The sequence below is a fragment of the Pleurodeles waltl genome, chromosome 9, assembly GCF_031143425.1.
Source record: "Pleurodeles waltl isolate 20211129_DDA chromosome 9, aPleWal1.hap1.20221129, whole genome shotgun sequence".
NCBI classification, from domain to species: Eukaryota; Metazoa; Chordata; class Amphibia; order Caudata; family Salamandridae; genus Pleurodeles; species Pleurodeles waltl.
Window position 1 is genome coordinate 1,149,904,799 of NC_090448.1, and position 15,587 is coordinate 1,149,920,385.

At 44.0% G+C, this 15,587-nt stretch overlaps 1 protein-coding gene across 1 annotated transcript in view; it reads left to right on the top strand.

The window, feature by feature from the left end:
• Positions 1-14,403, top strand: part of GPR176 (G protein-coupled receptor 176) — a 244,542-nt gene extending 230,139 nt beyond the window's left edge. The window contains exons 2-3 of the mRNA XM_069208982.1: positions 71-323; positions 7,333-14,403. Coding sequence (XP_069065083.1) covers positions 71-323; positions 7,333-8,440 — 1,361 coding nt within the window. The 3' untranslated portion in view covers positions 8,441-14,403. The remainder of the gene's footprint in view (positions 1-70; positions 324-7,332) is intronic.
• Positions 14,404-15,587: the final 1,184 nt, after the last annotated feature.

Genomic DNA, 15,587 nt, shown 5'->3' on the forward strand with positions numbered 1-15,587 from the left:
TCTAAATAAAAAAAAGTTTGTCTTCATGTTTATCCATCGCTTACGCCCTTTGATTTGTTTTTACTTCCAGGAAACTTCATGGTCTTGTGGTCCACCTGCAGGACGTCTGTCTTCAAGTCTGTGACAAACAGATTCATCAAGAACCTGGCGTGCGCGGGCATCTGTGCCAGCCTTGTCTGTGTGCCTTTCGACATCGTCCTCAGCACCAGCCCGGGCTGCTGCTGGTGGGTCTACAGCCTGATCTTCTGCAAGGTCATTAAGTTCCTCCACAAGATCTTCTGCTCGGTGACCACTCTCAGCTTCACGGCCATCGCGCTGGACAGGTACGGGAAAGGTCAAATGTAAAGTGTGGGGACCTGCATCAGTTCAATTTTAGCCAGCAGTTCAGGATTTTTTTGAGTCAAGTTGAGTTTGTAGTTGATCACTGCCTCAGTCCCAACTTACCCCTGCTCTCTCTCCTAAAGTGGGACCCACTGGCTGATCTGCTATCCATATTTTGTCATAATTGGATAACAGAAATTCCACTTAACTAACTACTTCTGTATTCTCTTGTTATGGAAGTTGCTTAATCCGGAAAGTTTAAACATGGAATCATATTGACCTAGAGTAAAGCAGAAGGACTCCCAAAATTTTAGGAATCAAATTTTATGAGTTTCCCACCCAAAAAAGCAACTGAAACTCTGATTGTTGCAGACAATTCAGCTGTGGTTTTTGGACTGATACCACTTCGCAAACGTGATGCAAAGTGGCTATGATATCTCATTTAGAGAATGATCTTAAAAGAACAAAACAAGCTTTCCATGGAATGTAATTTTTGTGATGCATGTCAGGAAGTAAGCCAGTCATGAATGAAGGTTCCAGAATAACTCTTTTATTTCCCATACTGAGGTCTGGCGGGGAGCTATGCCCTACCTCCGTGGAATGCCAAGCCTTCCTTGCTGTATATCAGAGTTGAGCTTGTCATAGTTATAGATGATCTTACATTTCCTGGAGCATTTATTTTCTTTTTAGGTATTTCATGTGAAATCCTAACTCAGCTTTGCAAAGAACTTATGTATTGGAGCAGGAGAACCATGAATATAAGATCATGCACATGGTGTGTATGTGGTACGTGTGTGCTGTGTGGGGTCTGGGTCAGCCAAGTTAATATCACCCATGGTGTGGTGGGAGGAGGATGGACTGTGCAGAGGCCCCACACGCATACAGGGAGTGACCGTAACAATGTGCCGACACTCGTGGTGATTGCCTATATACGGCCTCCTCCGTGCCAAGCCCAATCCCACTGTTCCTTTCCTTAATGTTGTGGAGGGGAAGGTGGCCCCCACGTGATATGGTAATTCCTCATTTGGATGAAGAGGTTGGGTGACAGGGATAAAGAGGCCGAGAGAGAGAGAGGGAGTTTGTGTGGCGTGCATGTGTGTGTGTGTGTGTGTGAGCGCACACGCTTCTGTGCTCATTCCGTTATGTGCCTGCCTTTATCTGTGTGTGTGTCCCTGTGTGCATTCATGTGTATACATGCCTATGTGTATACTTGCATGTATGTGCTTATGTGCCCATATCAGGGACTGCCACCTAGTAGCCACCAGTCCTATCATTTGATTGGCCACCCACATACTGCAGGCATTATGACCTTGGAATAAGGTGACTAGCTTTGACATGTTGTATCCAATCTAGCTATTATGGTGCCATAGCATAAGGTTCCCTCCTTCTTCATCTTATTGTGGCATACTATGCATCATAGCAGTCCTACCAAAAGTTTACCCTTCTTTGATTATTGTGAACATTTTAGACATAATGGTGGTTTGGTTTAAGGTGACTTTCCTTTGGGTTGTTGAGGTCATTTTAGCCATTAGTATGGCTCTCGCTTATGACTATCTTGGTTGGCATTTTCTGGGCATTCTCTGCAATCGGGTGGGCCTGGTGTATGATGCCCTCCTTAGAATGGTACGGTCATTCTACATACTATGGCAGCCTTGACATATTGTTGTATGGTGAACCTTCTTGGCATGTGGTGTGCATTCCAAACATTATTTTGGTGACACTGACATATGGTGGACATCATTGCATCTTTTGGATAATTTAGTCAATAACATAGCTCTGGCACAAGTTGGCATATTTTGAATAATAGTGATTGGGGGGCTCTTATAAAAGGTGGCCCACCTTAGCATATGGTGAGCATTACAAGCATTATGATGACCCTGGCATAAGGTGCCCCGTTTAACATATTGTACTTGGCTTAATTTTTGGTGAGTTCAGTCACAGTGGTGGCAATCCAAGACGTTATTATCCCTGACCTGTCATTGTCACAGTTGGCATCTGATGAGGACCTTGGTAGAAGGTGGTCATTCCTAACATTTGAGAGCTACAACTAGCATGTGATTGGCATCCCTGGAATTTAATTTTGGTGCATGGGCACATTAGGCAAATTCTGACCATGTGGTGCAGTAATATATGTGAGTATGTAAAGAAAGTGATTAGTTGGTCTTTGGGCACCATGTCCATGGATCTACCCAAGTGAAAATTGATATGTTGGTGGCAATCAAATATATTTAAAAAAATAAACTTTTTGGGGGGTGAGCGAGTTGTACTTATTTACTCAAGATGAAAAGCTGGCATTGGGTAACAGTATGTGTGCATTTCCAGAATATATCGAGCCAATGTTTTGGGGACAAAATTATTGTGTTTCCTTATATTAAAAGCTGATATTTAAATAATTCAAGCTGAGATGGTTATTACGGATGTTATTTTCTTGATATCAAAGACTTTCTGATATGATGGTCATTTCCTGACCAATGTGGTGGCTGTTTGTCATCAACATGGATAACGCTTTGCATGATATGTTCATCACTACTGCTGTCTCAGGTTGAATCATCCTAAAGAAATTTGGTAGCACTTGCCTCACCATAAACTACAACCGTCCTCTTTTGAAAATATGTTTGTTCCACATATGGAGTAAATAGAGTTTTTGGATGGAAATGTCCCTAACATGGTTTATTGTCCTGTTACCCTGCCCTAAGTGTCAAACTGTGAGTATCTCACACTGTAACTTTTTATTTGTGGCCCTTGTCACACTAATCTTGCATATACAAAGAGGCCTAGCCCTGTCCCTTGACATGAGTAAGGTTCTGGTTTTGTCCTGTGATTTGAAAGGGTTCAGTGTGTATACCTATCTTGATTACACTTTCAGTTGGCTGATGACAGACAGGGGCAAAACCCTCACACCTCTTTGTGCCTCTGTTGTGGGTGATCCAGACTGGAGAATGTGTTGTTGAGGGAAGTATCACTCTCCACAAAAACTGTTTCTGGACAGCAGTCTGGAAAAGACACTTGAAAAAAGAACTACACCATACCAGATAAAAAGATGCAGACAGAGAATATACATCTCCTGTCTGATTTTGCAGTATAAAAGTGGGACCCCACTAACATACTTGTTTCTGTTCCAAGTTCTCTATAGCCACAGAAGGGAGCGCTCCTCAGAGTACTCCAAGAACTGCTCTGCAACCAGAGCTTGTGTCTGCCTGACAGCCAGTCTCCCAGAGGTGAGGGAACATCATCTGAGCCGAACCTGATGCACAAAGTCAAGCACAGAATGAAAACACCAGGGACCTTGAATTATACTGCACAAACACGTGTGCGACAGATTACGGTACCAAAATCTCCCACTCTTCACAACTAGAGAACCAAAGCGAAAACACAGAAGAAATGGGCTTGGTGAAAGTTCTTCGATTCCACACTGATGAGTGGGCTCCCTATCACCAACATTCAAATATTTGTTTCTTTCCCTCAATTCCTTGGAAGCTGGCCAGTAGTCACTGATGTACTTCAGTAGCATCTTCTTGCTTTGCCATCCACACACGGCGTAAAGCTATATCTGAGAGGAATTGTTGTCTCTCCTATGCACCTTTCTCCATTGTACTTAACTCACAACTCTCTAAGTCACCACAAAGACCTCCGCCATATCATCTATCAACTCCCTTGTTCATTTAGGACTCTTAAAATGGGGGGTTCTAGAAAGGCAATGTGCTGTCTTATTCCTAAGATCCGTCAAATTTACAAGATAAAAGGAGTGAGTATGGCAATATGTCATCCATCAGCTCACACGATTGGTAAGGTTGGACCTCAAACCCAGGCCGTTTACTCAATGGTCACAGTCAGGACTTGTAAAAGTCTATCACAATCAACCGCATACCCAACACAATAAACATATAAGTTGACCAACAAAGTAAATTACCAAAGTCTATTTTCCCGGTGCTGAACATCTGACCTCAGAGTTACTTTGCAGCCTTGACACAAGCCTCTTGCTGTCCACAACTTGAAAAAAAACAGAATTACAAACAGCAGTTGTGATTGCTGCTTTTGGCCCGCCATGAACAGGTGCAGAAGGGCTGCTCTTCAGAAGTGCACTCATGAGGGGTTCACAGCACCTTGTTCTGAGTCAGACAGAGGGGATTATAGAGTAAAGTGGCCCAAACCCTGCCCCCTTATTAACAACATATATGGTTGCCCCACACTCACTGGACGCAATTGGGCCATATTACAAATCAATCAATCAATCATGGATTTGTAAAGCGCAGCTAATCACCCATAGGGTCTCAAGGCACTGTGTCCCAGGGCAATGTCCCAGGGGACAATCAGTTTTTACACCTGCTTTCTGCACCCTGCAGTGGTCCAAGCAATTCTGCTGAGCATGCACAAAGATCTGAGTACTGAAGGGACAGTTTTAAGCTGGCTTGCTTCCTTCCAGTTTAATCATACTCAAGAGCTGCTTCTGCCCCTATACAGATCGGACAGTGGGGAAATTAAACATGGAGTGCCGTCAGGGTCCACAATCTCCCTGCCTCTATGAAACATATCAATGGCCCGCTATTCCAAATTATCAATCATCACAACTGTAAAGCAGTCATGTAGGCAGATGATAACTAGATTCTTGTACAGCTGGAAAAATCCCCTTCTCTTTCCCTTGATAATGTAACAGGGAGTTTAATTAGTAAATAATTAAGTGCCAGGGTCCAAGGTATTGCACAAGGGTCCACTGTAGCTGGCACTCAAATCATGTCAATTTAAACTGAAGGTTTAAGTCCTAGTTTTATAATAAATGTATTAAATAGTTAAATGGTCCACTGATGAACATTGCTAAAAAAAAACATTCATACACAGCAACACAATGTAGTGGTTCCTCATAAATAAGTGGCAGTATTTAAAAATAAGTGCCAGTACCGAGCACTGGCAAACACCGGCTCAAATTAACCACTGCCTGACAAACATCCATGATGGGATCACATTTTCTAGACCACACTGGTATCAAAACTTGGCTACTTCTTGGAAAACATGCTGGTGGCTGGCAGAATTCCATTTGGCTTCCTTCACTTGGCTCACCAAATCAAGCAGGTCCCAAGGTGAAATCTGTTGTGTTCTGGATAGATGAACATCTTTTGCCCTGCCACAGACCAGTGTTGACACCTCCAGCTGCTTCCTGATCCTTAATATTTTAAAGAAGTTTAATCTTTTCTGCCCCAAAGAGCTGCATGCTACTGCAGGCTCTGCGTGTATTATTAGACTGGCAACAGCCTCTATTTAGCATCCTCAGGGATGGCATTCAACAGACTTCAGTGGATTCAAGATGAAGCAGTCAGATCTTTCACTGGCCTCAGGGGCTCCAGCTGATCACTAATGTAAATTGCCAGAGTATTTAAAAACATTGTGCAATCTGGACAAGTTCTACTGTGATGCTGATAAATCTGTCCTGAAGAGTAAACTTCAGAAACATGCCTGCAAGACTACTGCTGCAAGTACCTATCCCATGTTCTCAGACTCAGGTGCTCCAGGTTCAAGTGGTCCAGGTTCAAGTGTTGCAGGATCAGGGGGTCCAGGATCAGGTGGTCCAGGATCAGGGTGTCCAGGATAGGTGGCCATGTCTGGCCACAAATTACAAAATGCTCTCCCTGTCACTCTACACCAGGGCCCAGACTTATCAACGTTTGACGCAGTGCAACACAGCAAGACAGCTTGTGATGCATGAAACGAAGAGTGCAGAAATGCACTATATCCATCACGATATGGAGCACTCATGGGCTCTGCTTGTGCTGGCGCACTCAGGGCAGGGTAGTGCCAATGCAGGCACCCTTGCATCAGGTGCAACGATGCCTGCATTGCAGGAAGATTGTTTTTAGGGTGGACGGGACAGGAAGGGAATCCTTAGAGATGTTTTCCTCTTTCTACGTGTGCTGCAGAATATTTCCCCTCATTGCACCTGTATCGGAAATGTGTAGCATCCTGACACATTCCCAGGTTTACTTGTCTTGGAAAACCTGGAAATGTGCAAAACTCCACGGGTGAATTGATGGGAACACCCACTCTCCACCCATTTAAAGAATTGCTGGCACAGATTAACGCAAGATAGCGACTTGTGCTGCCTTGCATAATTCCAGATTTACTATGCAATGCGGGGCCACACAAGGGGGACTTGCATGGCTTGGTAAATCAGGCTTAAGGATTGCATTGCCCTCGTGTCACCTTTGGAGACTCAAGGGCAGCACAATCCTTTGATAAATCCGACCCCAGATCTTTAATCACATGCATCTAGGAAACATTTAAAAACTCATTTTTTCTGTTAACTCTTCCCGCCTCTAGCAGGCAAGCTCCAGCTTTCAGCATTAAGTGACCTTTGTGTTGTAAGTGCATTCTATAAATATTTAAATAAATAAATAGTTACATTAATTACATTAATTGAAGGGTAGGCCTGGGCACTACATACTCAGTCAACGACAGTGACATTTTTTTGTTACAAATCTCATATCACTGACCTTGCAATTCTCACTATCATTTCTAAACAGTGGTACTTTTTAGGGGCAGGTTAAAATTTACAACTAGCAGTAATTAAATAATTTGCTGCAGCTGCTAAAAAAGAGGTAATCCACAGGTGGTATTTTTACCCCCATCAGCAAATATCACCAACGACGGCCACCATCAGCAGTCATGCCATATTGCCACCGCTAACAGAGAATATGTGCACCACAGACATTTCTGCCCCGTTGAGTGTTAATCTTCGCAAGCTGCTAACTTTCCACCATCCGTGTTCTCCACAATAAGGCCATGACAGCTTTACCTCATACACAATACAAAGGGCAAAACACTTATAATCTGGCCCTCTGATCTCTGTAGGTGTTGTGCAATGTTCTTACCTCATCTTCTGCCATCATTAATTGTGTACCAAATTTTCTAAGTATTTTGGACAAACATATTGTGTAGAGAAGCAAGTATACCGTCAATATAGCTATTTCTGTGTGTCTGTGTTTTTCATGAATAATAATATTTCCTTTCTTCTTTTCACAGATATTACTCAGTATTATATCCCTTAGAACGGAAGATATCGGATGCCAAGGCCCGGGATTTGATCATCTACATCTGGGTCCATGCAGTGATAGCCAGCCTCCCGGTCTTTGCCGTGACCAATGTGACGGACGTATATGCCATGTCTACCTGTTCGGAGTCAGTGGGCTACTCCCTGGGCCATCTGCTGTACGTCATTATCTACAATATCACCACGGTCATCGTGCCGGTAGTGGCCGTCTTTCTCTTTATGCTCCTTATTCGTCGGGCTTTGAGCGCCAGCCAGAAGAAAAAGGTAATCATCGCAGCCCTAAGGACGCCCCAGAATACCATCTCCATCCCCTACGTCTCCCAACGCGAGGCAGAGCTACATTCCATGCTGCTCTCCATGGTGATAGTCTTTATCATTTGCAGTGTCCCCTATTTGACCTTGGTCATTTACCGCACTATCCTCAACATTTCTGAGATCTCGGTATTCCTCTTGCTCACTGCCATCTGGCTGCCCAAGGTCTCTTTGCTGACTAACCCTTTGCTCTTCTTGACTGTGAACAAGTCTGTGCGCAAGTGCCTGGTGGGGACCATAGTCCAGCTGCACCGGCGGTACAGCAGGAGGAACACCGTCAGCTCGGGCGGCATGGCTGAGGTCAACCTGGAGCCTAGCGTGCGATCGGGGAGTCAGCTTCTCGAGATGTTTCATATTGGACAGCAACAGATATTCAAGTCCACTGAGGATGAGGAAGAGAATGAAACCAAATCTGTGGGCTCCAGTGACTACAAGGCCACGGAGATCCCCAGCACCAGCGTGGAGGCGGAGCAAACCCTGGTGCAGAAGTTCATCCCACACTGCGCTGATTCTTCTGCCCAGGTGGCACCAGCCATGCCTACCGAGGAGGAGATGCTGAATGACAAGTACTCCATGCAGTTTGGCTTTGGCCCCTTCGAGTTGCCGCCTCAGTGGCTGTCTGAGAACCGCAACAGTAAGAAGCGGTTGTTGCCACCCCTGGGCAACACGCCGGAGGAACTCATACAGACCAAGCAGCCCAAGTGCAAAGCGGCCCGCAAGGTCAGCCGCAACAATAAAGTTAGTATCTTTCCCAAAGTGGATTCCTAGCAAGAAGCATCCTGTGGAGATCTGATCCTCAGATCTGGTGTGAGGGAACCAGCTAAGAGCTGGTTGTTACCCCAGACTGAAGCAAACAAGCTGGAAACCTATGACAAAGTGTTCCTTATACATGTGTTTTAATACATACATACATGCTAAGAGTGCTACAGGATTTTGTTGCTCTTGGATGAATTATCTGTCTGCTAAAACCAATGTTTTGTACTTAGCAAGATATACTCATTTGATTTCATAACTCGGAAAGGATGAAAAAATTGAAAAATTTCAATTTTGTTTGTTTTTTAGGGAGGCCATTTTTATGGCACTCAGTCACTTGTGTATCTTAGGGAATAACCACATTGCAATACTAACAGACTATTCTCATTTGTCCATGCACCCTTGTTACGCTGTACATCTTGTCCGGGCCACAAATCAACTTATTACTATTGTCGACATTTGAGTTTGATGGAAAGTAATGGGACATCTGCCAAAAAATGTTGCATGTCTTGCCCATCCACATGGGAGTGTTTGGTCTCATTTTGAGTGCCACCGGAAATGACTTTGGACCAGTTGCACAGTCTATGTTGGACTTCTGCCATCTTTTCCGGTGGAGCCGCTTCTGGACAACACCACTGTGTAGACCATGTCAGTATTGCACAGAAACCCCTCAAAATGTCTCTGATGGCAGAAAACTCCAAGCACCTCAGTGAGGTTTGTAAGGTGGGTGCTGAAAATGTATCCCCATATTGGGGAAGCATTTCATGTATTCACATTTGTGACAACAATTCCATCACGTCAGACAGACCAAACGTGGTGAAATTTCCTCTGTGCACATTTTTCCACTGCTGCAGGCAGCTGCCATGTTGGAGGGAAATTGTGAATATAGAAGGAAGCATTTGAAGCAGAAGTCTGTCTTCTGTCTCTATGGCGGAAGTATTTCCTTCGGAGGAGTGGCTGTCAGACCACCAAATGCTAGCTCTCCCCATCTTTTAAAAGAAACTCAATATTTCCTCTAACAGACAGAGGAGAATGACAGGGCGTAGCCAAGGAGAGTTGTGTCACGCCTGGCATGTAACAAACTCCACACCGGCACCTAGCGCCTCACAGAGGCACTAAGCAGACAGAACATCTCCTGCCTTTTCTATAGATGGCTCTGATTGTCAGAGGTATTGTTGAGTTTTCTGTGATGTAATGTTCTGAATTTCGACTACACATTTAGAAGAGAAGCGAAGCTCACCTTGGTCCATGCTGCTGTCTAGTGATGACATCACAGATTATTTTCCATCAATGATATCAAGGCAGCTAATAGCAACAACCTTATGGAAAAGCTCTCTCCAAATCAACACAAATCTCAGTTGAAGAATTAGTCCTACAGCGCACAACAGAAGCTATAAAGGACAGGCCGGGATCCAGAGAGGCTTTAATGTCATGGATCATCAGTATACCTGTGAAAATTGAAATCTCAGTTGCAACCTAACACAAGAGAATCCTCCATTTGTGTCATTCGTAAAATTCCAAAACTCATTACTTCCACAGGTTTTGTAGTTGAACAGAAACATTTAGAAGTTTTCCTGATCTGTAGAAATGTGTACTACAGAGCGCCAGGTTCGAATTTGCAAATAATTTTCTCCATTTTGGAATCGAGGTGAGATTCCAAAGCAAACTGTGTCATTGTTTGTCCAACAAAAACACAAAACTATTTCTTTTTCACCCTATGGGACAGCTAGAACAAAATACATTTTTTCTAAAAAATGTAGGGATTCTTCTAAGTTTGTTGGCACCAGTTTACTGTGAAGGACAGTCCATAAAATACTACTCCTTCATGGTGCCCTAAATCAAATGTGCATGCATTGCTCTCAGAATATAAACCTAAGGCAGAGTTATTTTAAAGCAACATTGTTGCTTTGCTGGGTTGTGTATGCTCTGACAGTGCACTGGGAAAGTGATGTGGCTCCATCTATTTTAACTTTCAGTAAATTATTCATATCACAGGCCGATTTAGATCTTAGTGGAGGGGAATACTCCGTCACAGACATGACGGATAACCACCGTATTATGATCCCATTATATCCTATAGAGACCGTATTATGTCAAACGGTAAATCCATCTCATTTGTGATGGAGCATTCCATCCGTCGAGATCTAATTCAGGCCCTCTGTTTTTTGTCAAGGAGTGAAGAAAGACGAGGCCTCCAGCTAAACATATGCTAGACCAAGCTTATGACCTCAAAGGATGTCACAAGCACAACACCTGGGTTCTGGCACACCAGCATATCAGTAGAGCCTGACACCCCCACAATACACACACTTCGACTCAGGGTGCAACAAATGAGCTGGCCTACAACATAATGGTCAACTCTCCCTAAAGTACAGTGGCGTTATCTGAAAAGGATGCCTTGCTCTACACAAATACCAAAACACTTACAATGTGATACACACTAATGTGGACCTACACTTTTTTGTTAGTAGCAACTAGTGACCTGCAATTCCTCTTCCTAACCTACCCATCCTCTGAGCCTGGCAATGTAACCCCTCCCAGCTAGCCGCCACCAGCTACACTGAGTAGTTACCCCCCCAAACATATGAGCAGCATCCCCCATGTAAGTGGAAAATAAACTCTGCTTGGCAATTTACCTATCACACATCCCTTGGAATGGGGTAAAATCCAGAATAAGGCTGCAGTGAGAAATCAAGGCTATGCACATTTACAAGGGGACACACCAGCCTGTTGGTTTGCAGATGTTGGTGTTCCTGGTTGCAGATGTGCGCGCCAGTGTTGGACGGTGGGTGGGGTGCGTGTGGTGATCCTCTTGCAGATACGCGTGGTTTCTGCTGGCCCTGTTCAGAAACAGAAATATTACCAAATGTCGAAGCATCTGAAGCCATTAACTTTTTTAATGCTGCCAATAATTATGTGGAACAGAAAGAGACAAATCTGCCCAATGTGGGCTCCTTGAGTTCTCCTAATAGCTGGGAATGTTGCAGCCAGCTCCATGAAGGCTTTTGCTGAGTCACTCTTTGGCAGAAACCTCTAACTCTGCGCCTCCTCCTTCTTGTCACATGGGGTTTGTTTTTGATCGTCCTTTTCTCGAAAGGCTGACATCCCTTTCTGTTTCCCCAGATCCTCAAACTCATGGACTTTAGCATCCTATTGGGATCATCCTAGGACCCTCGCAGCGCCCACCACCCCAACAAACATCGGTAAATCCTCTTACAAACACAATGGTGCAGTTTCCTCTTCTTTCTTTGACTAAGGATAGGAGCAGCTGGTGGTTGCTTTTGCTTCCCGTGAGTCACGCAGCCTGGACACCGCCTCCTGCAGGTTGATACTGTACATTTCCTCAGTTGGCAAACAGTGGAGACAAGGAAATGTTCTTTGAGCTGCCCAGGGCTCCGATGAACAAATGTGCCACTTGCTTCTGGAAAGTGAAGTGAGACATCCTTGGCCTGGCTGTGGAAACAAAAAATCTGAGGGTTCATTGTGATCAAATCAGTCACAGCACCATTGGGAAACAATCCCAAATCATTAACTGTTGAAGAGCAAAATGTGTACTGAAATATGTGGGTTCGGCTTAGAGAACAGATGTGACTATTTCAGAGCTGGGGGCATCACCTTGTGCTCCGTCAAGTGGATGGCGGTGGCCAGGAAGGCACGCTTTGTAGGGTGGGCCTGGCCATGGACGACAAATTCAGGATTCCAGTTTGGTCCACATGTTGTGTTTCACATGCAGTCAATGCAGAGGGAGATGGCAAAACCCTTAGGGCCAAATTTACAAGAAAGTGGTACATCGGTCCCGATGCGCCACTATTCTTGCGTCGTCCAAGCCCCACCTAACGACGCCATAGTTGCACCGTATTTACAATACATAGCACCGTGGTGGTCGTTTCCACAATAACATCAGAATTCATGATGCTATTGTGGTGTTTTGCTGGATTAGCACTATAAATTTTGGCACTCGTGCAGCAAAGCACTAGGGAGGCCCATAGGTTACTATGGGCCCTCATTTTAACGCCTGCACCGAGAAGGGGTTAAAAATGAGGGGAAAATGACGGGTAAAATGACGGGAAAAATGTTGCAGTGGAGTCTTGTAGATTTCACTGCGCCATTTTTTGCAGCCTTGTTGCATAGGAATGCCTCCCTTGCATACATTATGCCTGGTGCAGGCCTAAAGTGGCGCAATGCAAGCATTGCACCACTTTGTAAATATGGTGCAGGGAAAAGGCCTCCTTAACGCGACTTCAGCGTAAAAAATGACGCTAGTGTGGCACAAGAGCCTTGTAAATCCGGTTCTTTATCTGGTATTCTGAATGTGTAAATCAATGTCACCTAAATGAAATCCATAGTTTTAGGAAAGTCAAAAGTGTCACAGTGGACAATAAACATTGCGCTAGTCCCTTTCCCATTGCACTAATCCAATGTAAAAACGTAGAAAAATATACTGCTGACCACCAAACAAGTCTTTTGAAAACCAGGACTTCTGATTGGTCCACTTCAAGCACTTCCTTACCATATTTGCATATTCTTCCAGTTGGGCAGACCAAAGACCCCGCCCTAGGCGGAGTGACATGCAGCCCACCCAACCCTGCTCGGCAGGGCTATTGATGCTGACCACCAACAGGCCATAATTCACCGGTCAATCCTAGGGTTGGTGCTTCTTCCCCTCCTGAGGGAGCACATCTCCAGAAGAGAGGCGATTGGAGAACAGCTGTTGGCAAGGTTTGGCCCCCACAATACACAACAGCTGTAGGATATAATGGGTCCACGTTTGGTGCACACGATAAGTGTGACACGCTGATGATTGGTAAGCACAGGCATCTTCTCGCGTCAGGAAGGATGAAAGGCTGAGTCTGGCCTTCAGGTTTCAGCCTGTGAGATCATCTTGGTTGCAGGCACATGTCTGCAGCAGAGCAGGAGTATTGATTAACAGTGGTTAATTGCGCCAGAGGTCATATTGTGTTTTAAAGGAGCAGAGACCTGCCGAGTGACACTAAACTCTGCGGTGTGGGTGTCCTCCAGAAAGAGAAGAAGAAATGGAGGTGAAGAACTGAAGGATCGAAAAAAACTAAATGAAGGAGAGGAGACCTGTAGATGAGGAAGGGAGGATGGAGAAAGGGAGGAAAGAAGAAAGGTGACAGAGAAACAGAAAGTGAAGTATGAGAGGAAGAAAGGAAAAATAAAGAAGAGTTGCTGAAGAGAAAGGAGGACTTTGAGAACAAACATTGGCAGTGCTAATAGGTCCTGTCTTTATAATGCAAGTGCTGCGTTGTTGGCTTCGCCCATGTTTGTCTGTAAATTATTGGTTAAAAAGACAAAAATATAAAAGTACTGGAGAAAAAGCAAACACATGGCCTATGGTGTGTTTTCAGTGTTTATAAATGCCATGGTTTATTTTTCAAAAGCTTTTCACTCAATAAACGCTAAACATAATTCCAAAAGAAAAACATAGTGTCAAAATGTAAAGGGAAAAGCTGGCCAAGCCTTAGTTTGCCTATCACAGCATTTTGCCATTTGGTTCTCTGCAGTAACCTGGGGAGCAGATTTATGGGCCTTCGGGAGAAGTGCCATGCTAAGTACACCTTCTACACAGACTCCAGCTGAGTGAGTAGAACAGATGCCCCCCAGCGCCATAAACACTTTTGAGTGCCAAAATGTCTGCTTACATGCATAACTGAAAGAGACATTAAAGTCTGCTCCTTAGCCATACCCCAGAAAAAATGTCCCATTCCTGTGCTTTACAGAGAACCTGGGAGGGTGAGGCACATTAGAGTGCATGGGTATTTTGAGGGCAGAAGAAAGCAGCAAAGGAGGGAGAGAGCTAGAAAACACATTCACTTTCAAGGAGTGCTGAATGAAAAAGAAAAAAGTAGTCCTCTAAATGTAAGCAGTGGCAGAGTACAAGTCAGCCAATCAAGAGGAACATAAAGAAGCTATGCTCCAGGGAGGGACAAACACAAGAAAATAAAGAGAAGCCATTGAATAAAAAGCAAGCAAATGATAGTGATGATAAAGTCAACCAATGCAAAGCAACGGGTGGGCTGTGAACCCACTATAAGGTCACAATAGGTCTTCACAGCCAGACAGCTTGGGCTGCCCGGTAGGTGAGACCTAAAACTTAAGTTAGGAAGACAGGGAAGGAATGGATAAAGAAAGAGAAATAACAAAAGAGAATAGTGAAGGGAAGCAATGAGTGAAGTGGAAAGAGATTAGTGCAGTGATTGAATTGTTGAGTTTGTAATTTGGGCTTTAATCCTGGCATTCATCTTGGCTCCAAATCTAAACACTGTGTTATTGGGCCCACTTCACCAAGTTTGTTATGCTGATAAGAGCAACTTAGTCCATGCAATAAACAGATCCACAGGCAGAATTTCCTGATACTGACTCACAGGGTCAGGTTTAGTCCGTTTTTCCACTTGCGGATTGGATATGCACATGCGGATAATCCCCAAAACCACAGCAGATTGTGAGGGCACTGGTGGGAAAGAGACCACGCAAACCCCAGTGACTACATGAAAGGAAATTTACTGGCGAAAAGAAAATCCTGACAGTGAACTTTATTTTCATGTGCCTTATTTGTCAATCTTGTGTGCTCCACTCAAGTGAAATGGGGACAGTATTTCTTTCAAACATCTACCACTGACCTGAACACACAGGTGCAGCAATACCAACGGCCATAAAACATTTAAATTCAGAGCAGACTCTGTTATTAATTTGTTTAAATGATGCTGTGAATTAGTTTGGGGATATAAGGCTGGACCACAAACCATAGCTCCTGTGTCGAACTCGGACTTGAAATGCAAGAACTGATCTTCATCAGATATATTAAAAATCCTTAGTTGCGTCCAAATTCATTGCATATGTGGATATAAAACACTGGACATGTGGTAGTTTAAACCATGACTTTGCTGTTTATATCCAAGGGAGGAAGTTAAATGAAAGTGCCAAAGTTCACCCAAAAATCATTACCAAACATAGTAAATAAGCTGAAGATGTTCAAATTTGCCAAATCATTGTTTCAGTAATTGTTAGAAACATCTTAAACAATGGCTTTAAAATCTAATTTTCTTTATTGATGAATATTTATAAATTGGTAGCAGATTCACTGCTGAGAGCTATAAGTTATCAATTTTCAGATAATATTTTGTGAATTTGAGATGGTCAA